The sequence below is a fragment of the Stenella coeruleoalba genome (genome assembly GCF_951394435.1).
Source record: "Stenella coeruleoalba genome assembly, chromosome: 11".
In the NCBI taxonomy this organism is placed as follows: Eukaryota; Metazoa; Chordata; class Mammalia; order Artiodactyla; family Delphinidae; genus Stenella; species Stenella coeruleoalba.
In genome coordinates, this window is record NC_137157.1 from 85,369,373 (window position 1) to 85,394,999 (window position 25,627).

At 35.8% G+C, this 25,627-nt stretch overlaps 1 protein-coding gene across 2 annotated transcripts in view; it reads right to left on the bottom strand.

Moving 5' to 3' along the window:
- Nucleotides 1–245: 245 nt before the first annotated feature.
- The window catches only part of SLCO1C1 (solute carrier organic anion transporter family member 1C1), a 47,673-nt gene continuing 22,291 nt past the window's right edge, over nt 246–25,627 (bottom strand). For both annotated transcript variants that reach the window (XM_079938041.1, XM_079938040.1), the window contains 9 exons: nt 24,400–24,498; nt 22,290–22,535; nt 21,113–21,277; nt 15,088–15,283; nt 11,933–12,098; nt 9,522–9,706; nt 7,680–7,744; nt 2,309–2,426; nt 246–529 (listed from right to left, as the gene is read on the bottom strand). In XM_079938041.1, the coding sequence (XP_079794167.1) occupies nt 307–529; nt 2,309–2,426; nt 7,680–7,744; nt 9,522–9,706; nt 11,933–12,098; nt 15,088–15,283; nt 21,113–21,277; nt 22,290–22,535; nt 24,400–24,498 (1,463 nt within the window). In that variant the 3' untranslated portion in view covers nt 246–306. The remainder of the gene's footprint in view (nt 530–2,308; nt 2,427–7,679; nt 7,745–9,521; nt 9,707–11,932; nt 12,099–15,087; nt 15,284–21,112; nt 21,278–22,289; nt 22,536–24,399; nt 24,499–25,627) is intronic.

The following is a 25,627-nucleotide window of genomic DNA, read 5'->3' on the forward strand; positions in this document are numbered from 1 at the left end:
ACAATTGTTCTACTAGGAGTACAGCTAATATATCAATGGGCACAGGCAAAGTTAAGCAGAATGAGTAAATAATATAAGGAATTGGTTTATAAATTAAAATATTTAAGATTAACTTTACCTTCTACACCTTCTGAAACATGATTAATTGTATTTGTTATCATGTACATTATCTAATACTTAGGATCAAAAACAAAGTAGACATCTTTTTGAAAGGAGAAAGAATTTACACATTTAAAACTCTTTTGATTAAAACTTGCTTGCAGAATTTCCAGAAATTGGAAAACATGGCTTCAAGTCATCATTTGTCTAAAGCTGCGTTTCTTTGCCTGGCCAGTAGCTGGGTTGTAGCAAATGATCACTCGTCGTACAGTTTTCCTTCCTGATTCTTGTAGACACCATTGTTCTTTCTCTCTTGGTTCTGAAGCTTCTGTGTTTTGAAACATACTTTTTCTTTAAAGTGAAAAGTACTGCAATACTTAGGAAAATGGACATTGTGCCAAGGATCATGGTTAGTCCCAGATACATGTGTCTAGAAGAAGAGAGAATGTCCATCTTAATTATGGCAACTATCCAACTTTAAATAAAATGTAATAATATCATCCAAAAATATCAATATCAATAAAACTATCATGAGGATGGTTTTAAGAATGCAGATTCAGTGGCTATGAAAGACCTTTCTATGAACATTTGACAGACTATGGAAGGCAGTAAGCTAATATAAAGCAATTTTAGTAGTACCATCATTTTCAGTCACTGATAATTATATAATCCATCCCATCCTCTCTGTAAATTATTTCCTTAGACCAGGTAACTGTATCCCTGTTTGCCCAGAACAGTCCCAGATTATGCTAGTGTTGTCCCAGTGTAGTTTTTAATAGTGCCCCCTTTCACTCTCAGAAGTACCCAGGTTTGCATGATAAATTATGTGGTTACCCTCCCCTCGAAGCTTGCCCAAATTCACTTCTACGGAAAAACTGCAAGAAGCAACATTAAGGGGAAATCAGAGCTCTCAGTGGAGTAGACTGACTTAAGAGCAAACCAGAGGTTTCAATCCATTTCTTCCATGAGTAGCCTTTAGTTCTACATTAGATTATAAGACACAAAGGTTTGAAAGGACAGGTTAAATGATTCATGCTGGTTACCTTGTATGTACACTCATAGTCTCTGATTGAATTACATTGTCTTTGCACTAAAATACAGCCTTAGTAAATGTGAATAAAGTGCCAATTCTCCTCATAGATCAGGTCCCTTCCAAAGACCAAAATAAACTTCTCACATAACATCAAAGCCTATTAAGTCAAGCAAATTTATTTGAGATGGTCGGCTAAATTCACAGCCAACTTCCAACTTACACAGTTCAGCACCAAGTTTATTTCTCTAGAGAATACTCAGCTTGTAAAGTGAAAAAAAAAATCCTTCTTGCTTTTAAGCCATTGAAGTATTGCTTTAAGCAATAAGGAAACTAAATGTTTGATGAATTGAACTGAATGATACCATAGTGAAAAAAACCCATGCCCTCAACCCCATACACACTCACACACACAGAGAAAACCTTTTACTTTTATGCATTTCAAGTACTGGAATAATTGAACATCAGTTTGGCAATAAAAGCCGGACAGATTTACAGCCAAATCCAACTCTTGCCCAGAGGGATTATATCTGACGTAAATGGGACAGTTTGGCTCAGTTTGAAAAAGAATAGAATTAAACCCCAAATGTGACCTAGATTTAAATGCTTCTGAGTTTCAGGGAATTAACTCACTTGTGTGCACAAACTTTGAAAATTCTACTCTATTCTGAAATCTTATGTCATATTTTTTTAAATGATTACTCATTTAAAATGGGAGTCAAGATTAAGAATGGGGGAAAAACGAAAGATCTAGCCAAATAATCAGATAATAATAGAATTATTCTATAAAACAGAACAAACTTTTTTTTTTAATTTATTTTATTTATTTTCATTTTTGGCTGTGTTGGGTCTTCGTTGCGGTGCGCGGGCTTCTCATTGTAGTGGCTTCTCTTATTGCAGAGCACGGCGCACGCGGGCTTCAGTAGTTGTGGCACACGGGCTTAGTTGCTCCACAGCATGTGGGATCTGCCCGGGCCAGGGCTCGAACCCGTGTCCCCTGCATTGGCAGGTGGATTCTTAACCACTGCGCCACCAGGGAAGCCCCAGAAAAAACTTCTTGATTAGACTCTCCTTTTCCTTACAAGCAATGAAACTACATGAGGATTATTAGTGCCAATTGCATTGTGCAAACCTGGGATGTGGTAGCCGTGAGATGTGGGAATGAGTTTGATACGGTACCTAAAAGCATTTGAGTCATATAATCTGCAGGATCCTCTACTTCCACATCTTTTAAATCCCCATTTGAGGCATGAAGTATCAATCAAAACTCCAAAATATACGGGAGCTGGGATTCCTGCTGTGAGAAAAACAAATAATTGCTACTAAAAATATACACATATCTTTTTGGTTAGCCTATAATTAATGATTCTCGGAAAACACAGTCAGTCCAAAATTCACTGCTTTGGAGATGACAGGGCATCTGTAGAAAACCAGAATATGTCACCCCAAAATATGCCTCTGGTATAAAGATTATTTTGAGCTGATAATTTTGAGAAACAGAAGTCATAGGAGAAGCTCTGAAGACATAGCATAAGTTTCCTTTTTGTAAGGAAGATGTACATTTACAAAGGAAAATATTTGCAAGGGTCTCTCCCTTTCTGTACCAGGATGAGAAGAATTCCAGATTCAAAAAAGAGCTAACTGACCCGATTTTGCATAAAATCCTGTAAGCAAGAAGATCACATAGATAAAGATATCTAACAGTCAGTTTAGATTATTTGGTATCTTAAATAAAAATTCTCTTTATATACATTGTCCATCTAAATAGATTATTTGCCACTGAAAAACATTTAGGTGATAACTAACTTTACATTGCTCTTAATAACGTGAAGATGTTCCTCAAGATTCAAACGCTTGCCTTCTTCTGTATGTTTTAAAATTTTCATAATGGGAAATTCAGACATTCACAGAATTATAGAGGATGATGTAATACAACCTCATGTACCGTCACTAACTTTAACAATTATTGATATCAATATCTTGCCACCCCTGTGTTATCTCTCTCCAGTCCCACAACCCGACGTGCATCCAGAAACTTTTTTTTTAATATTTTAAGAGATACCTCAGATATCACGTCATTCTCCTTATATGTATTTCAGAAATCATCTCTGACATTTTAAAAAATATATCACTCTGCCATTTAACACATGACACATTTTATAATTTCTTTAATCCTATCAAAAATCCACATTCAAACTTTTCTGAATGTCTTCAAAGCATTGTTTTAGAGTCGGATCATTCTAATCAGGATTCAAACCAGGTAGGCAGGAATAAAGAGGTAGACACAGAGAATGAACTTGACATGGGGTGGGAGGGCGAAGCTGGGGCGAAGTGAGAGTAGCATTGACATATGTACACTACTGAATGTAAAATAGTTGGCTGGTGGGAAGCAGCAGCATAGCACAGGGAGATCAGCTCTGTGCTTTGAGATGACCTAGAGGGGTGGGATAGGGAGGATGGGAGGGAGGCTCAAGAGGGAGGGGACATGGGCATGTGTATGCATACGGCTGAATCGCTTTGTTGTGCAACAGAAACTAACACAGTATTGTGAAGCAATTATACTCCAGTAAAGATCTATTTAAAAAAATTTAGTGATGGCTCTTTATATCAGCTTCTTCTCCAACTTTCTTTTTTCATACTAATGACTTTTGAAGACATTTGTCCTGTAGAACATGCCGCAGTCTGGATTTGACTGATTGCTTCTTCATGACGTCATTTACTTTGTTCTCCTATCCTTCATTTCTCCAATAACCTGGTAGTTAGCTCCTGCATAGACTCTGGCAGGAACAAGGCACAGGTGGTTCTGTGTGTTCTGGCAGAAGTCACATGCTGTCTACTTGCCACTCTTTGTAATGTTAAAATGGATCTGAGACTCAGGCTATGCCCTCCATTATGAAGTTTTTCATCCATTTTCACCTATAGCTCTCAGCAAATGTTGATGAGGTTGCAAAACAGATGGTTAAAAATTATATTATTCCTTGTGTAAAATTATTTAGGATTTTTCTATAAAAGAGAATTTTCCTTCATGACTATTTGATTACTTCGAAGTATAGTTTATTTCGAAGGAAATATAGAAGGAAGGCAGGATAAATGCTCAATTCTTTCCATTTATCAGTTTTAAAAATAATGAATTGATGCCCTAGTATTCTCCAAAATTATTTAGGTATCATTACAGATTTACGTCTTTTTATATATTCACTGTATTTCAAGACATGGCAGATATTATAATGATTAGTTATGTTATATATCAATATAATAATATTGTTTATATTACTTATATTATTTTCAAGTTATCTCACCTTAGGCCAAGCTCCTCAAATTGGTCCTGTGTCCTTTTGACATATCCCTTTGATAGCTTTCTCACTTTCTTGCACAAAAGTTGTCCCACAATCATCTTATGCATTTTCTACCCTAGACCTTAGTCAGTTCTCCAAGGTGCTGTGGTTTCTTTATTGAGGAATGATATTTAGATAGCACAGATTCATTGCTATGGGTGCTCATTACTCCTGGGTTAAATAGATTCTAGATTTTTCAGGAGACAGAGTTATAAGATACACATTATTTTAAAATAAAGCTATATGAGTTCATATTAACATTTTAAGTTTAAATTAAGAGTGAGTTTTACTTAAATATTTTATGCTTTTATCGCTTTTCTATTATGCTGAAAATATTGATTCCTAATGATATTAACATAGTCTTATTTACTTTAACCTGAAAATACACAATAGTTTTAACATAACAATGCCAAAGTTAGTATTAATGACAAGACCATAAAATGTACTGAAGCAATGGGGATTTGGTAATAATTCTGTTTTCCATGTAGTTTAAAGTTTTTTTCTGTATGGTTATGTCACTCATATAATGTAGAGTTAGTTTTGGTTTGTTTTAAGAATTTCTTTGGTTCTGTTAATTATTTTAAATTATATAAAATTTTTGCATGCTTTCAAATTAAAAATTATACAACAGTTACATTTACAAAGTCTCATTTCCATCCTGTTTTCTCTCCCCTTTTTCCTTTCCCCCCTAACAGGTAAAGTTTTTATAAAAATAGTATTAGTTTTTAGTTTATGCTTCCATTGTTTCTTTTTGTTAATAAGAGCAAATACCTCTGTGTGTGTGTATATAATATTTCCACCTTTCTGTACTTACACCAAATGAATCACTATATACATTGTTCTACATTTTGCTTTCTTTCACTTAAAAGCATATACTGGAGATCACTTGATATGAATTGTGTCCCTCCAAAATTCATATGTTGTAGCCCTAACTCCCAATGTGATTGCATGTGGAAAAAGTAAGAAGATAATTAAGGTTAAATGAGGTCATAAGGGTGGGGCCCCAATCTGATAGGAATGGTGTCCTTATAAGAAGAGGAAGAGACACCAAAGGTCTCTCTTTCTCTGTGCACTGAGAAAAGATCCAGGGTATGTACAGTGGGAAAATGGCCATCTGCAAATAAGGAAGAGAGGTCTCACCAGACACCAACCCTATTGGCACATTGATCTTGGACTTTACAGCTTTCAGAACTATGAGAAAATAACTTCCTGTTGTTTAAGCCCCTCAATCCAGGGTGTTTTGTTATGACAGCCAGTACTGACTAATATACTTGGTAACATTAGAGAGAGATTTTCCCCATTTGTCCATACAGCTGCATAGTATTCTATTATGTGGGTTTACTGTAGTTGAGTTAACCAGTCTCCTACTGATGTACATTTAGACTGCTTGTAGTCTTTTCCTATTATAACTAATGTCACAGTGATTGAACATCCATAAGATTAGACTTACTTCATACTTTTGCTAGCACATTTTTGACATCAATTCCTAGAAGTGGGATTGCTAGGTCAAAAGATAAGTAAGTCTATATGTAATTTCGTTAGTTATTGCCAAATATCCCTCTCCAGAAATAGTATAATTTTCACAACAGCAGTGTATAAGTGTATCGATTTTCTATTTGTATTGTAATACATGACAACATTTGGTAATTTGCGTATCTGATAAGTAAGAATCAGTATCAGTGTAGTTTTAATTTGTACTCTTCTTATTATGAGGGGTCTTTACCATCTTGTTATATATTAAGAGGTATTTATATTTATTTTTCCATGAAATGGTTGTTTATATCTTTTACCCCATTTTCTCTTAGGGTGTTGATCTTTTTGTTCTCAGTACTTAGGCGTTCTCCTTATAATAGGGATATTAGCCACCTGTCTGTTATATAAATTGAAAAAAAATTGTATGTAGTTTGTCGTTTGCTTTATGATATTTTTCTCATTTTCAAGTATATATATATTTTTATTTTTTATACAATTTTCAAGGTTACTTTCCATTTATAAAATATTGGCTATATTCCCCATGTTGTATAATATATCCTTGAGCCCATCTTATACCCAGTAGTTTGTATCTACCACTCCGTCACCCCTATATTGCCCCCCCACCACTGGTAACCACTAGTTTGTTCTCTATATCTGTGAGTCTACTTTTTTGGGGGTTATATTCACTAGTTTGCTGTATTTTTTAGATTCCACATATAAATGGTATCATACAGTATTAAGTATATTTTCATTTTTATGGAATCAACTTCATGAATTATTTCTTTTACTTGAGATCTTTTTCACACTGTAGGTTATATCTGTGTTCTCAAAGGGAGGTAGATAGACTAATTACAGCCAGGGATGTACTTCAGGCTCAATAGCCTTTTTTCTAGATAATCTCTGTTTTTATATTGTAGAATTAGAGCCAGCCATGATGGCATAAACCTCCATTTTTGTTGTTTTCCCAATTTTATCAGGATTATATTCGATCTTCACGTATATCCATTTTTATATCAAGATTTATGTAAACCACATTTATTTAAAGTTCTGAATTTGTTTTTCTTCCAGGTAGTTCCTCTCTGTCAAGTTACAGAGGAACATCTACAATGGTTTTACTATCTTCTTTATAATATAAACTCTTTAAGGACAAAAACCTCATCTAACTTAATCACTCTGTTTTTTATGGGTTTTAACTAATGAATATTGAAAAGTCTGGTAGTCAGAAGAAACCATTCCTATTACATTTAACAAATTGTGAATTCAAAACCACACTTTGATTGTTTGAATGATCTTATCTTTCTACCAATGATATATCCTAGTATTGAGAGTAGCTCAAAAGAATTCCTTCCATCTAATAACTTAAAAATTATATTTAGACTTCAGCTTTTCTTACTGATTCAATTTTTGCATTCCTCTCAGAGGGCTCTTTTATAACAGCAGTGGATTTTTTGACACTAGACCCATGCTAGAAGAGACAAGATTGTTAAAAAATGTCACTACTCTTATAAGGTCACTTTATCATGGGTACAGCATTGGTTCTCAATATTTCTGAAAAAAAGGAAGAGAGTAGTCAAGGAAAAGTGGGAGGGAAGAAAGATATGAAGGAGGGAAGAAGATTAAAAGAACAGGGATCTACTACTGACATCATTTAGTTATGTGTCATAATTCTGTAAAAATATTTAGAAAATTATTCAAAATACACTTGTAATGGCTACCATAATTAAAGCATAGATTATACTTACCAAGAACTCTTACTGCTAAGGTGTAGATACCCAGGGCAAAAGACTTAAGTTGTGGCTTAATGCACCTAAAATCAACAAAAGCATTATGACAAACAATATAATAGTACATTAAAGCAAATAGTAATGTCAGTGATAATCTACTGAACACACATGAAATGATGTTAGAATTCAAGTAGCATTTATGGAGAACCCACTAGTATTCTAGCATAGGGAAAGCAAATTACGTAAAAGCCTTGTTCCATTATATGCAGTGTATCGAGGAATTTATAGTTAATATTTCTAAAAGGTAAATCACTCTTACATGACATATTCAAATGGTGTTAGGTAAAGTAAAATCAAATTTAATCAGTAAAATAACAGGACTCACAGGGAAATAAATTCTAAGAAATTATAAGAATTTGAGGCACAGTAAAGGATTAATAACCTATAACTAGTTTTTGTGGGGTTTGGTCTAAAAGCACAGGACCCTATTGACTCAAGTTGAATCAGAATCATTGTGACATGCTAAGTGTTTTTGCAAAATAGTGGGGACCTGAATTTACCAGTCAAGTACAAAAGTACCTAAAATAACAAGACCATCCTTAATATGACTGTATAACTTTAACTGATGGATTGGCCTATAGATTTTAGATGTATAATCAGGATATATAATAACTACTGAGTGTTAACCATGGTAGTAAGTTCTTCATATGTATAATGTTTAGTCTCTGCTTTAAAAGAGTCAAAAATTACAACTCTTCCCCTTGAAGCAAATGACATTTCCTTCTGACATCAAAATAAAGTGTGGTGCATTTGAGGGACTGGTGGTAAGGAAAATTCTTCCTCTATTGGCCTGATTATTCACTTGGCCCAGGTGACTACTTGGCACAAGGTAAGCAAATGTTGGAGAAATAGGTACCCATGAAGAATGATCCTGGTCTGAGAATTCTGGGGCAATGCTTTCCCATCAAACCCATGTTTCCATTTGAAAGCATCAATATCTCATGTTCTCCTTAAACCCTTTTACAAAAACAGATTTGTGGATGTTAGAACCTATCTTCTGTAGATCTTTCCTAATCAATTTCTATAATATAAGTTGTGGGAAATTAAAGCTATATACAATATTTTGATTAGTTTCATTTTAGAAAAACTTAATATCCATCTTTTGATATATGAATTAATTTCAAAATCACATAATCCATCTCATAAAAGATTGATTTACAATAAAATTTGACTTTTCATGTTTAACTATTTTATCAAAATTTGTAACATCGTTAGATGATTTCGATCAGTTGTTTAACAGTAATACTTGCAACACTAATTCAATGAGGAGGAAAATTTTATCACTGAAAATACTTGTTACAAAACTTTTTTTTTTTTTTTTTCCCCGCAGTACGCGGGCCTCTCACTGCTGCGGCCTCTCCCATTGCGGAGCACAGGCTCCGGGCGCGCAGGCTCAGCGGCCATGGCTCACGGGCCCAGCCGCTCCGTGACATGTGGGATCCTCCCGGACCGGGGCACGAACCCGTGTCCCCTGCATCGGCAGGTGGACTCTCAACCACTGCGCCACCAGGGAAGCCCCAAACTAATATTTTAAAATTTGAATTTACTTATATATTTTATCGAGATCTAGGATAGGAGAGCCAATAAAAAATGTTCAAGCATAAATTATAACAGAAAAACTGCTATTCAACCACATTATCTATATAAAAACCTAAAGTGGGAAAAGCATAAAAGTAGAACAAGTTTCCTAAGAGAGCTGTAAGGAATCATAATGATTCCACAGAGCAGAGTTTGAAATCACTGCTGTAGATGATCACAGTATATCATGTTAAAATTGGGGCAGGGAGAATCAGTGTTCACCTCAGAAGCAATATGTATCCAGGTATCCCGCCTAGAGATAAAGTATAGGATGTGATGACTGAAATTACAAGGAAATACAGAAACATTTTGGGGCATCCATTATCTTTTTGACATCTGCCCACCATGCCTGAGGAATTTCCTGATTTTGAGGTGGCAATTCCCACACAGGTGCAGTTATTAAATATCTGTAACACAATAGGGAAAAATCCAATTATTGAGGTAACTTGTATATAAAATTAAAGGCAACTATTTATTTTAAAAGAATTTATAGTATACATTTATTTCATAAACAATGGGGAAATTTTTATTTTTCTGTGTTAGAATATATCAAGCAAAGCAAAATCTAGAGAGACAACATTTCATTATCCAAAGAGCAGATGGTCTACAAACTATTGAACCTATAGAACCATCTCCAAGCAAATCCCACCAAATCCAACAGTACCTTATGTTCTTCTCTACCACTTCTAAGTCTAAGCCACCATTTTTGCTTGCTTTGATTATCGCAATGGTCTCTTCATGTTCAACATGTTTCTACTCTCTTTTCCACAATAACCCAAGTGAGCCTTTAAAAATAGCAGTCAGATTGCATCACTATTCTCAACCTTCCAATGACTTCCCATTGTACTTGGATAAAATCCCAAATCCTTATAGTGGCTTCCACACTATCCATGATGCAGCTCCTGAATCCCACTCTGATCTCATCACCCAATGATCTTCCTCCTCTCCCTCTACTTCAGCCACACACGTGGGTGCCTATGCCCTCAAACATGGTGAGTCTACCCGGGCCTCATGGCTTTCCTATTTTCTCTGCTGAGCAATTCTTCTAGGGAGTTACATGGCCAGCACACACACTTCAGGTCTCTGGCATGCAGTGTTTTCAATAAATGGAAAGTCTGGTTAAGAAAAATCTTCCAGTGCAACTAGAGATTATCATATTAAGTGAAGTAAGTAAGAAAGAGAAAGAGAAATGCCATATGATATCCCTTATATGTGGAACCAAAATGTGACACAAATGAACCTATCTATGAAACAGAAACAGAATCACAGACATAGAGAACAGACTGGTGGTTGCCAAGGGGGAAGGGTTTAGGGGAGGGATGGAGTGAGAGGTTGGGGTTAGCATATATAAGCTATTATAATATAGAATGGATAAACAACAAGGTCCTACTCTATAGCACTGGGAACTATATTCAATATCCTATGATAATAAAGGAAAAGAATATTTTTTTAAAAAGAATGTATATATATGTATAACTGAACCACCTTGCTATACAGCAGTAATGAACACAACATTGTAAATAACTGTACTTCAATTAAAAAAAAAAAGTAAATCCAAAGTAAAAGAGAAAAAGGAAAGAAAAACCTTCAAGCAGTTTGGGCCAAGGAGTAGTGGCCAAAGATCGGGCTTGGGGGAGGAAAGGAGAGAAGGAAGAAAAGGAAGGGAAGGTGAAAACTCAGATTTCAGATGGGTGGGTGGTCTTATATCACTGTTGCTAGAGACCAATCCTTTCTTCTCTGAATAAAATGTCGAAAATAACAATAAACAGAAAATCAACAAGGATGAATTTGTCTACAGAAGTGTTTGCCTAAGCATTCTTATCTAGTTGATAAAAATACGTAAATATATGTGTGGTTTAATTTTCAGCCCTCTAGGACTGTCAAATACAGGCAGATTTCATCAGCCACAAGTATAAAGCCATCCAGTCACTGTGCCATATACACAATGAGTGTAAGGAAGAGTCTCTGCTTGGGACAGGGATGTAAAGGTGTGATTAGAGGGATGAACCTATTAATGATTGAAGTACATAATATTCACAACTGGTTTCCTACCTATAGTTCCAACCTCATCTTCCTCTTACACCCTATAGAAACCCTTCATTCCAGCCACCTACTCTTTTAGTCATTACGCACATTGGCTTGATATCTCGGGCAGAGCTGTCCCAGAACCATCAACCTCCTCACAATTGGACCCCTGACCCCTGGGTCTAGACCTTTTGGGCTTGACTTCCTAATACTGGCCTCTGTTTGCCCTGTCCTCTAAAACCTGCAAGGACCAGGGGTCAGGAGAGATGGATCCCAATGCAGATGTTATTATATGATCTTGTGACTGAGACTTTCTCATTTGAAGCTAACATTCCTTATAAACAAAATGAGAGAACTAGATTATATAATTACAGAGTTCCTCCAGCCTATTTCATTATTCTAATTCTGACGCTAATTCTTCCAACAACTCTAGTTCTACTAGCGATGCTTATATTTCCTGTCTCCACACAAAACAACAAGGGGAGAGTCAAAGCCAGGGATTCGACCGGTGTGGTCTGCTCCTAGGTTGGTCCCTGAGCCCCCATAGGATTGTACAGTTAAGCATTGTCGCAGGCCTGTGGTCACACACTTTAGAGAAGATGTCTTACAGTAGTCTTTCCACTCCCGGTGGAGGTTTGACAACCAGCAAGGCAAGCCGATGCGTATGTAATTCCATTTGCACCACACATGGGTTCCCATTTTGTCTCTGAACATTTGCATCTTGAGTTGCAATCTGAAAAGAGAGCTCGTTCATGATAAGAGACAGGTTTGGTTCTGAAAAGAAATGTAATGGTATAAAATATTACCTCTTAGTAGGCAGCACCCTAATACTTTCAAAAATCAATGTTCTTGGGTGACATAAATGGCACTGCCAACAACGTTTGCTTTGGGGGAACACAATTGTCATCAGAAATGCCAGCTTCTGATCATTAAATGTGAATCCACTATTGAATAGCTTTCTCTTGAAAGTTAACTTTCTAGGTTTACAACTTCACATGATATCCAGTTCTTGGCTGATGGCTTTTACTAACATCTACTGACTCTAGAATCTTCTAATATTTTTCTGTGCAGTGATGTATGAAAAAGACTAAGGAGATAGAAAAGTAAAGTAAACCTTAAGAGCAATTTATGACATTACTCTTATTATATATCAATATAATAACTTATATAATATTCCATCTCATAGAACTACTATGGACTTTGTCACCTCAAATGTAAAAGCAAAAGACCTTTGAGATGTCTTCTAGCAGGATGAAAGGGGATTTAACTGCGCCTCCTAAGAAGTCATCCAGGAATATGTCATCTTATTCTCTTCTCTAAGGCATTAAGTTTTAACTGAGACTGTGTTGTAGTATCTGAAAGTATAAATGTGTCTTTGAAAGCCTAGAATCAGGCCACTATGGACACTGGTAGGGCTGAGATTTTAGAAGGTTAGAGCTAAAAGAACTGTGGGTGTGATCTAGGCCAACTTCTCATTGGGCAAATCAGGAAAGTCAGGTCCAAAGTAGGCAGATAATTTGCTCAAATTCACGTTTGTTAGTGACAAACCCAGAATTAGAACCCTTCCAGGCCTCTGGAGTCTACATTTTTGTCTTGTGTCAGACTTATTCTCATCATTGCAGAAGAAAAATTTCTTCCACTATCATATCTAAAGCTTATCTATAGTGTTCCTGTTTAATGTCCAGAATCAAAACAGCCTTGTGGAACAAAGAAACTCTGAATAACCCCTGGAGAGCATGTTTATTTTATAAAGCCAATTCTTTTATATTACTGAAGGTACATTAAATTTATCACTTAGGGCAATCTTGAAGCAGAAATTAATTGCATATATGTTTTATGTAGAATGTGTTGACAGTAGAGTTGTTATTTAAATTTTTAATTATGAGTTTTATCAAATATGCCAGAATGTTTATGCTCAAATGAGATTTTTCTTTCAAAATAGCCATGTTGGGAGGGGAGAGATTTCCCCAGTGATGTTGCCTTTTCTTTGGCTCCTTCCAATAACAAAGCTGCTCTTAAAGGTTAAATCTTTGCCACTGTTGAGAATATTCTAAAAAGACATGGAAAGCAATTTCAAAAGAGGAGTTTTAAACAATGATAGCATTATTGCAATATAGTTATAGTCTTTTGAGATGAACTGCTTTCAGGGGCTAGTATTCAATGAATAATTATTTTGTATAAAAATATTTAATCTTTTATTATCATCTGAGTATACTTTTAATGTAAATCTCAAAATTTTTCTGTTGTTGTCTACTTACATATTTGCTTTGGCTTAAAGATAGCATAATGTCGTAGAAAGAACATTATACTTTGAGGAAGTTACTTGACCTTTCTAATCTCAGTTCCCTTTAAACGCGGGTAAAAAAACTTACTTCATAAAGGCATCTGAAGGTAGAAGTGAGATAATAAAACTAAGGTGTTTTCTAAATTGAAAAATATAAAGTACTTTACCACTGTCCATCCACCATGAGGATCTTAGGGATAGTAAAAGATGGCACAGGGCTTCTCCTCGCTCCAGAATCTTCTTGCAGCTACAACTAACATTCTTAATCTACATTGCTCACTGTTACCAAGGCAACACTACACTCCATTAAGTCTAACTGTTGCTTTGATAACTCTTAGAAGCAACGATATATGAACTTTGCATTCATTAATTTTCCAAACATTTTAGATGGCAAAAGTATAATTGATGTTCACTTAACAGGGGAAACCAGGATAGTGAAGATGATGGAACATGAACACAAGACGGATAAATGTGGAAGGAAGCTGGAGAGCAAGCAGTGAGCAAGAAACAACTGAACCATCAGGAAACAGAACATAATGTCAGGAGTGTTGGCCTTTGAACCACAGGTGGAATTTTAGGCAGTCAGGCAGATACAATCAGGGAGGCTGGCCTGGCAACTAGTAGCAGCTCAATAATTTTTTTTTAAACAAATAATGTATAGATAGGTAGAAGGATGAAGAGAACTGCCTCTGGTAACTCAGGTTCAGGGTAGAGTGATAGCAAGGACTCTTGGAGGGGAAGGGTGAAGTAGTTTTAAGACCCAGCCTTTAGGCCCTGGAAACTAATCACCCACACCAGGCAGGATGGCATAAGTCTGAAAGCATCAATAAATATTCTTGTGATCAGCTGCAGAGAGCTAAAGAGAGCTGGAATGTGGGTCACTGGGTTGAGGCATAGCCATTTTCTCCTGAAATTTCCCTTGATTTGAGTAACAGAGACTATAAAGTGTGGCCCAGAGACCATTCCAGTTATCTAGGTGTTCAAAGAAAAAAAATACAGTTGTTTCCATGAGTGGCACATCTATTTTGTGCCAGGTAAGAACTAATCACTTTCGTGTATATCATCTCGCCTTACAAAACCTTAAGAGGCAGTTATTATTTCTATTTTTAAAATGCAAAAGTTGAGGCTACGTTAAATAACTCGTACAATGTCACTTCACTAAGAATGGGCAGAGGCCAAATTCAAGGTCTGTACTTTCCACTATCAGGTTGCTGCCCTAAAGTAAGATGTGGATTTGGCATTCTTTATATTTCTCTAACACATTCAAATTCAAAGGAAATGACAGATTTTGGTGACAATAACAGCTTACATGTCATAAGCATTGTCCACTATTCCATAATATCCACTATCCCATAATAAAACATTAACTTCTTTTTCTTAGTTACAATGCTTAAAAATTAAATTATCTTATTTTGAAACTCTATCAATAATTTGATTAAACAAGGCAATCTCCTCAGATTACTTAATGAGTGAACATACCCTTGGTAGGAGACTGTTAGTCCTGCCACATCAGAATTTTCACAGCCCAATGCAAAAAGGGAAAGGAATAGGAGGTACCCAAGGACAGATGATCCCAAGTAGAGCTTTGCGGCTCCACACACACTGATTCTGAATTTTTTCATGACTATCCCCCCAGAGAATATTCCAAAGGCCACTGCAGGTATATTGATGAGCCCTGAGGAAAAAGAAAATTTTGTGAATCTCTAAAAGAAATATGAGTACACTCACACAAACTTTCTAAGGGATTATACAAAATTATACAATAGTTTCTGACTTTATTAACTACTTGGCTAATTTAAGTTATAGAAACAGAGAAATATTTAATAATTAGTTAATAGTTACTCTCCTGTTTCAAGATGACTAAATTATGACATGATTTCAAAAAAGATTAGTAGCACATTTCACATATACTGCCAACGTGATTCTCCCTTTCAAGTTCCCTAGGATCTATAAGCTGTCCCTGAAGGGCCAGTGTGATGGCGAAGTTCCTGAACAGCATATGAGATGTGCTTCTTGCCTCCCAAAGCTTCTTTTCTTTCATCTTAGGTATTTTTGAGTCATTTAAAGAGGTAGAAATTTCACATTGATTTCTTCATTGCACACTTTTCCCACTCACACCATAAAATGTGTCGCTCCTACTGTGTTGGTCAAAAAGTTCATTTGGTTTAAAGTAAAAATAAGACATTTTTCATTTTCACCAAGAACTTTATTGAACGACGTATTCAGTAACCAAACAAACTTTTTGGCCAACCCAATAAAATGTTTACCATCTAAATATTCCAACTGGAAACATTAGCTATAATTTAATCCTAGCACCTACAGTTTGTTTCAGTTTATTTTATATGATTTCTCTTGAATTTAATATTTATGTTTATCCAAATATCAGGAAAGCTACAAGATAGTTTATTATTGTATATTTTAGTATTATTAATTACTATTACTATTATTATTTCAGCACACTTGTTAAGTTAAAGACCCTATTCTTTGTTACTATCCCAAACAAGAGTTATGAGGAATGTGTAAACTGTTTCGAGATGCTCAGCAGAATTACGATGTAAACTGGAAACTTTGATTCCCATACAGGTGCATGAAAGCCTTAGCCGTTAGGATGAAACAGTAATGAGCTATAGTAATAATAGTACTTTAGGATGTTTTTAAAGCTTTTTTCCCAGTGAAGTAAAAGTCTTGGTTATATCATGGACCCTCACAATATTACTCTAATGTTAGAAGAAATAAGTATTAAGATTTTTACTTTACAGAGAGAAAAAAATGCAAGAAAAATTTACATATTCATATAACCAGTTGGGTGCAGACAAAGAAGTAAAATTAGCCATCCTTCTTGGGCATAATAAGAGGGTTTTTTTTCCCCTCACAAATTAAGATAGTTTTCCATCACCTCACAGGTTTTTACTGTAACTTTACTTAATTCTAGAACACATCATAATACAATTCTAAATTTACTATGCTAGCTTAGCCACAAAAATAATAATGCTTTCTCTTATGATCATCTTTTCTCAAACAGTTCTCTTAATTTTTCCTTATTTGTCTGTGTAACATCTCCAAAAATTGAGGATGATAATCATTGTCAATGATAGTCAGTGTTGATGTATCTTGTCTACTACTTACTATCTTATTTAATCAAAAAATTTCAAGAAATTAAGCAAAAATAAAGAATTGCAATCTGTGTATTAAGAAGGAAAAGGAAAGATCATGTCCATGTAACTTCATAGTGATAGGAAAAGCCTAAATGAAAGATTCAGCTGTCTAATCAAATTTCTTTCAGTAGAAATTGGAATGGAAATTTTTTTAAAGCCCATACCCTTTAAAAACAAAACAAAACCATTTTATCACATACTTTCTAGTCCCTGACTTTGAAAAATTATTGTTGTTTATTTTTCTTTCATTTTATTTGCAAAATTAACACAAGAAAATGCTATTTCTAAACTTTAGAAAGAATGTGACCAACATATAAAAACATGTACAGTAAAATAAATTTTCATTGGATCAGTCGGCCCTTGAACACTTTAGGGAAATTTCTGTTTATTCTTTCCTCCACGTCATATCAAATGCTTTCTCTGAGAGAAGGGAAATGTGTCTTTTTTGTGCCTTTCCCATATTTTATTACAGAAAGGGTCATTCTCCCATAATCCAAAGAAAAAAGCTGAAGGAGAAAAGAGGGGTAGGAAAGAAAAAGCGAAGAAAGGGAGAAAATATATTTGTTGAATGAGAGCTATGTGCATTTACAATCCATTTTATATGTCTTTTTTCATCTTTATTTTAACCCAGTGATGCATTTCTTTTCACCATTCTATGGAAAATCAAAACAAATGTTAGGGATGTTGAATAATTTACCCACTTCCCTTACTCTGCTGTATCCCATACTTAATAATTTAAAATTACAATGCACTCAGGAAAGTATCCTAGTTATAATGACGTGGAATTACTAAACATTTTTTACTTAGCTCTCACAAAAGTACTTGAATTATCTATAGATATGCCAGAAACTATGAGGAATTAGAGTTCCAGGCAACCTCTGATAGATGGCTCAAAAAATTCTGATGATGAGTTTGTTTGGCTCTCAGAGTCCATTTCAGTATACAGAATGGATTAAAAGAAATCAGTCAGCCACAATTCAAAAGATAATTATTAATCAGATTCTTCCTGACAGTTTTCCAAAAATAATTATGCCCAGTGAGGAAATACAACTCAGAAGCTCAGGGGAAATAATGTTATTCCTGGCTGTATCATGTATGTGTATGTATGTATGATACATAGGCATGATATTGGGCAGGCCATTGAAGCTCTCAGAATCTCACATTCTTTCATCTGTGCTAATTACTCTTAAAGATAATTTTACAGGTAAAACATATTTCATTTATTATCTACTTAATAAAGGAATGAGATTACATGTAATTTCATTTCTTTTCTAAGTAACTTCCCCCCCAAAGACCCTTAATTTTCCTTTATGAAATGAACTTTTCAACTGGAAAATTTTAAAGAACTTATTCATCATTCTAGTGGGAGCAATCAAAGGCCCCCAAATCTCTAAATGTTATGCACATGTTGAATAATGAGAAATAAACATATACTTAAAGGTATGTTCTTCACTACAATTCATGGGGAGAAGATGGTCTCTTCATTTTGATAAATGAATGTTGACCTCCTTCACATAACACAAAAATACTTTGTATTATGTGAACATACTTTGAAAAAAATACTTTGAAATGGATTATAACCTAAATGTGAAAGTTAAAACAATCTACTAGGAGCAATGTTTTTATTTTATTTTATTTTATTTTGCATCTTTATTGGAGTATAATTGCGTTACAATGGTGTGTTTCTGCTTTATAACAAAGTGAATCAGTTATACAGATACATATGTTCCCATATCTCTTCCCTCTTGCGTCTCCCTCCCTCCCACCCTCCCTATCTCACCCCTCCAGGCGGTCACAAAGCACCGGGCCAGTCTCCCTGTGCTATGTGGCTGCTTCCCACTAGCTATCTACCTTATGTTTGGTAGTGTATATATGTCCATGCCTCTCTCTCGCTTTGTCACAGCTTACCTTTCCCCCTCCTCATATCCTCAAGCCCATTCTCTAGTAGGTCTGTGTCTTTATTCCTGTCATGGTATTTTGATAGGGATTGCGTTAAACTTATAGATTGCCTTGGGTAGTAAGGGCATTTTAGCACTATTAATTCTTCCAATCCAAGAGTGTGGGATATCTTTCCATTTTTTGTATCATCTTCAATTTCCTTCATCAATGTTTCATAGTTTTCAGAGTATAGGATTTTTACCTACTAGGAGCAATATTAAGAAAACATTTTCATAACCTTGGGGTTTGACAAAGATTTCTTAAAACAGGCTCAAAATACCACTAATGAAAGAGGAAAAGATTAAAATTGGACTTGATTAAAATTAAGAAGAGTGAAAAGGCAAATTGAAGTCTGTGAGAAAATATTTGCAAAACATATATTCAACAAAGAACTTGTGTCAAGAAAAAATACAGTACGCCTACAAACCAATAAGAAAAAGATTGACAATCCAATTAAAATGGGCAAACGACTCAAACAGAATCAACAAAAGATAATGAAATGACCAACAAGCCTGGGAAAAAATGCTCAATATAGTTAGTCAGCAGATGAATGCAAATTAAGCCACAATACGATACCATCACACTCCGTAAGAATGGTTACAGTGAAAAAGACTGACAATACCAAACATTAGAAGGATATGGAGCAATTGGAGCATTCTTACACTTCTAATGGGAGTGAACATTTGCACGACTCTTTGATGAAATGTTTTGGCAATATCAGCCAGCTCGAAACATATTCCCTATGATCCAGCAATTCTACTCCGGGATATAGCCAAGACAAATGGGTGAATCTGCCTACCGAAATATGTGTGGAATGTTCACGCAGTGTTACTTATGATAGGCCAAAGCAGTAAACAACCCAAATGTCCATCAACAAGAAAACAAATAAACTGTGGTATATTTGTGTAATGGGATATTACACAGCAATGAGAAGAACAAACCACGACTACACGCAGTAACATGAATGAATCTTGTAGATTTCACTTCCACTGAGAAAAGCTAGTTACAAAAGAGTACATAACTTACTCCATTTATATAAAGTTCAAAAACAGGCAAGATTGATCGATAATGGTGGAGTTCAGAATAGTTATTAACTTGGAGAAGAGCATTGGGTAGGAGAAGTTTTGAGGGAGCCTTCTGGGGAACTGAATTGTGCTACGTGTTCCGGATAATGATCCACCGCACAGATAATACACATGTAAACATTTATCCAGCTGAGCTATACATTTAAGGTCTGTAGACCTAACTGTTGCTTATAAGTTATGTCTCTAAACACATAAGAAACGTTAAAATAAAAAGAATGTCAAAATTTCATTCCTCTTCTAGTCTTCGTAAAGTCAGTATAAAGCTTTGATTGGCATGGATGGGGTGTGGGGTTTTAAAAAAAACGCTAAAATATCAACATTTCTTCAGGTCAACCATTAAATAATAAAATTAAATTAATTGGAACCAATTAATGTTGAAAGTAAAATTCAACAGTGATTATAGCCTTCACATTTAGAATTTAGGGGAAGGACAGCAGTTCAAAGAGTCAATTAGAATTGCGTCTGCTAAGTGCCCATTATCCAGGTTTATTATAAGAAATTTATACATCCCAAAATATGCTCAGTTGTTTCCTCACACACACACACACACACCCTGGTCTCTTTCAGAGATAGATGAATAGAGCAATTTTTAAAATATTTTATGAAGAAGAAATTATTTTAAGCCATTGGAGTCTCCTATCATAAAGGAACATGTCCAAAGGAATAGAATATGTTTTATACTTTGAAACAGTAGCATTAAATAACACTTTTGTGGACTAAAGGAGCTAATCCAGGTTTTAAAGTATCCAATTGCTTATAGGATGGTGGTTATATATTTGGAGATTCTGGTTCTTCTTCATTCATCATCTTTTTTTTTTTTTTTTTTTGCCCTTGAATATGTCTCTTATTGACTGTCCTGCTGGGCTAGAAACACAGTCCTTTTAAGTAACCCAAATGCCAGGAATCAGAGAAGTCTTTCAACTCTGAGCAAACACAAACTTTGTTTTGCAATGCACACCTTTTAACCTGTCTGAATACTTACCTTTTGTAATCCTAGAAACTGTTCAGGTAAAATGGCCACTGTTATGAGGTTTCAGCTACACTTGAAAGACAAATATCCAGTACTAACAATCTCCTAATAAAATGCATATTTGGTCTATGTGATATTCTCGTGGTCATTCACACATAGTTCTGAACAATTTTTGCTACAAAGTCGTACCACAGACTATCTAAATATTTTACTCTGCTAGATTTTTTCGCTTACTTTTTGAAATGCCACAAGTTACCTTCAGTCTAAATATTGGAACAATTTCTCTTAAATTACTAAGGATTAACAAGACACAGCTGATATTTCCTATTGGAAAGCAGAAGGACAGAGAAGCATACCGATAACAAAGTTGGCCTTAGAGGATGACTGCCCATACTGTTGCTCAATGTACTTCGGTTTATAAGTCACCATGCCAAATAAGGAATTGAACTGAACGGTGCTTGCACACAAATATAAGAAGTACACTGGATTTCCAAAAAGACTCTTCAGTGATGGAAGAAAATCTATGAGACAAAAATAGCATGGAGTAATTAAAGACAGTGTCACACTTGGCAGAAGATACAGCCGTGGCATCAGGGCTTAGAGGCCGAGTCTCATTGTTATGGTTCTGAGGAGCATTTATAGCGTGGTGCACACACGCACTCTAGATATGAAGCCATTGGCACAAGTCAGGGCTGAGTTCCGGCCAGGCTCAGATCCAGACATAAGCACTCACTTCTACAGGCATAAAATCTAGATTATAAATTAGAGTGTCAGACAGGAACAGATTCCTCTGATGTGGGTAAAAGACACAAGGGATAAGAATACTCCCTCACCATTGAGCTGGGAGTCATGGACAGGACATTAAGAACTTGAGTTTTCTGGTCTCTCTCCTTCAAACTTGGGTCATAGGTGCAGAGAAGGGAATATGAAAGTTATCTCCAGTTAATTATTGTTAGAAATGAGCTTTGGCATTCTCCCTTCTTCTTTTACACAGCCAAACAGAAATGTGACGATTTTCTATAAATGTCAGTATTGCTGGGCCAGTTGAGGGGGACCAATCTTTCTCATGGCCACCCTTTTCCATGTGGAGGGTATTCGCTAGAACATGTCTGACCTTTGGCCGTATGCCACACTCCTTTGATCACTAGTGGAACACATGCACTGGAGCACATTTTCAAGTGGGTGGATGCCATCTGTTAAAAGGCCACAAGCCCTGAAGATTCACTCTTTTCTGTCCACCCAGGTGAATGTGAAACAGCCCTCTCAGGGAGGGGCAGTTGCAAGGTCTACACTGAGGAAGTGTAAAGGTGGGGACAGCAGCAAAGAAGGTTACCAAGACTCTGGGTCAAGTTCTTCAATCAGTTTCCCAGTAATAAAGCTGACTTTTTCATAATCTTCATCTCTGCTTCCTGTACAGTTTCTCAGTTTTTTCTGAACACATGAAGTGGAGAGAGGGGTATTATTTATAGATCGCCTATAAAGTTTCAACAGGAAAATGGAAAATGTTTCAAAATCAAGGAGAATCTGGCTCACCTCTTGCCATTTCCATGATTTTTGCTTTTTCTCCAAGAGGTGTTTGGTAGTCTGTGTGATCATCCGTAATAAACTTCGATTTCTCAGAGGAGGAATTGGAATCCTCTCTGCTCCGGGGTCTTGGTAGACTCTTTGGTAAATACCAGAAAGGCACAGCTGCCAGCAGACTTATGCTTCCTGCTATTAGATAGCCAAGCCACCAGGCACCCACCCACTGTGGATCCTTTGGGGTGATGGTTATATGATCTGAAAAAGAGAGAGGGTGGCCAAAGAGCATATACAGCAAAGCTAGTGTGTTGAAGGGTCCTCTTTTTTAAAAAAAAAAATCCAAATGTTACCTCTATCACATCATAAAAATACCTAATAATTCATACATGATAACCTTTTCTAATCTGAACATTATTGTTATCTTGCTTTTTGAAGGAAAGAGGGTGTTTTCAGAGCATGATTATTTCTCCTTTTGTTTCTTTGATTAAAAGTATAGAGTCTGCATACTGGAAGGGGTCTCACTCTGCTCTGGGCTTCTGTCTGGACCCATGACAGGAAAAAAGCAACATGTGAGAAAGAATTATGAGGGCTTCAAACCTTCTGCCAGCTACCCCACATGAGTACCACTTTCATCTGATTTACATATTGAATGTTTGTCTAAGACTTTACTGGAAGAAAAAGTTACGCCCTATGCCCTCTGGCCCAAATCTAGTCTGAGCCACTCAGAATGTTATTTATTAAATGATAATTGAGACTACTTCAGAGCTATTCTAGGTCCAAAGCAAGATTTGTATATGTAATTAAAACATCAATATCTAATCATCATAAAATTTTATTTTTGATACTATTTCTTATTTGACTAAAAAGTAAGCATTGACAAAGTTTTTTAACCAAATCAAGCTTTTTTTTGCTATATAAGAACCTATGAAACATATTATTATACTCTACCTCTACAACATTCTATGAGAATCCTTTGACAACTAGGCTCAATTGGTACTACGTTATACTCACTACAGTGTTTTAACTAGTTTACCACTGCATGTGCATTGCTTCCCTTTCACAATTTTTCTCTGTACCACTCATCACACCAACACTTTCTTATGTATATCAGTCTCCACGACCAGATTTTAAACTTCATGAAGTAAAGGAATGCAACTATTAGGTTGGCCAAAAAGTTCACTCTGGTTTTTCCATAACATCTTACAGAAAAAGCCGAGCGAACTTTTTGGCCAGCCCAATATCTTGTTCGCTGTGGTAGAACATCACTTGAGATAGAGTAGATGTGAAATAAATTTGGTAGTAATAATGAATAAATGAATAAATAAAATTTTCGGAATGTGTATTCCAGCTGATTTGATTAAAAAAGAACAACTAGCCCAAGAGTTTTGCATTCTTTTTTAACACACAATAATCATTTATAATACACATTAATGACAATGCAATTCCAGAATTTATAAAAATGAAACTTGTTTTCTCGTTTTTTAACTGCTTTCTAGGGTGTCTTTAAAAAAACCAGATGAATTTTATCTATGTCAAGGGACTACATCTTATATAAGGAAAGAAACAAATTAATAACTATGGAAAGATGAGGCCTCCATTTATTCCCTCCACAAGCATTCGCCCAGAAGGAAAGTTAGTCTCACTATAATATGCCTTCTACTAAAAAAGACTCGTACATTGAATCAGGAAATTTTAGTTGCCAGAAGACTTTCAATCTTTGGCCTTTCTGACAAGTCCAGAAATATGTTATCAATTGATGCGACTGCAATAAATGTTGATTCACCTGAAACCAACAAGAGCCAACAAGTAACCACAGTTGTTAGTCTTAACTAAGCTGGAATGCCTTTGAACTGGGAAACCAGAAGTGGAAACTAATACATCCGAATAACAAACTATGGGTCATCCGGTTCTAATCACCACCTATTTTTCATATTCCATACACATACAATCATGTGTGATGATTGTATCAGTAATAAGTTTTCCATGGATTATTTCCACTTTATGAAAGACTACCATCCTGTCATTTTATAAAAAGGCAACTTGATATTTTCTATACTATTCCTATTAAAAAATTACAGTAACTAAATAAAGTAAATGAATAAATAGAAATAAACTCCCTTACCTAGATTTACAAAGCCAATGTCAACATACAGTTTGGCACATAATGAGCCTAACAGGAAGCCAAAGATTGGTCCTATAATTGCAACCGTCTGCACACACCCTGCACCAAAAAAAAAAAAAAAAAAAAAAATGCAATTTCTTTGCTCTTGTAAAGTAGTTTTTAAACAAGAAATGTGCATAAGATTCAGTTAGTCACTGAAAATGTTTCCTCAACTCTTCCCTTAAGTGTGCTCGATTTGTCAATTTTTCGGCCTCATTGAATCGGAAACCAAGTCCTCCTCAGTGTTGGAAGAAGGATGAACGTTTTTAAGGCATTAATTATCTCTTAGTAAGAAAGTAACACTAAGACTCTGAAGAAGTTAATTTCCCCAAATGGAGCAAATTTTACTCCCTAGGATTAGATTCCCCCTAGTGATAAAAATCAGAATTATACTATTTTGACAGTCTTTCAAAAACCTTTTATGGTCAGTTAAACATAAAACTTGTTTTGACATTAAAATTGATTTCTTCCATGTTAATGAAATGTGCTTGCATTCAGAGCTTCTGGGGGACCATCTGCAAGTGCAGTAACTATGCAGCCAGCAAAGGAGCTAGACTTGGGAGAGGGGAGAGGTGTCCTCTGGAACGCTCATGACCCACCTGGGCAGCTTTAACAGGCTGGTGGAGCAGATCTCCCAAATGACACCATTTCTAGTAACCAGAAATATTGCTCTTCCTTGAAAAATATCTCCCATCTGCCTTTCATTTCATCACTGAGCTTACACACATATCCCTGGGAGAGTGATTTAAATTAACTGGAGGAGTAAATAGCAGTTACCAGATCCTTTTCAGAATAGAAGACAGGGCAAAGCAGAGTGAGCAGGCTCTGAGCTCCTGGACAGGACGGGGACACCCTGACGCCTGTGTGCATCTCTTGGCTGCAATCTTTCCTCTGGTCCCCAGAATAATTGCCTAGCATGTGCCATGGAGCTTCTGTTCCAATTCTAGGTCCTAATCTATGCTACAGTTTTCCATTAGAACTGGTGCCCTGTTTTTAACTACAGCATGCTTGGATATCATCAGAGACCTCTGGAGTTCTGTGTGAGTAGCCAGGGCAGAACCATACCACGGACCTACCTACAGCCCCCTCAATGAATTTAAATCTTGTCCTTCTGTCTCTGAGGGTGAGACTCTCAAAAGGTCAGAACCCCCAAAATCAAGACTAATGTATGAAACAGAACAAATTTAGC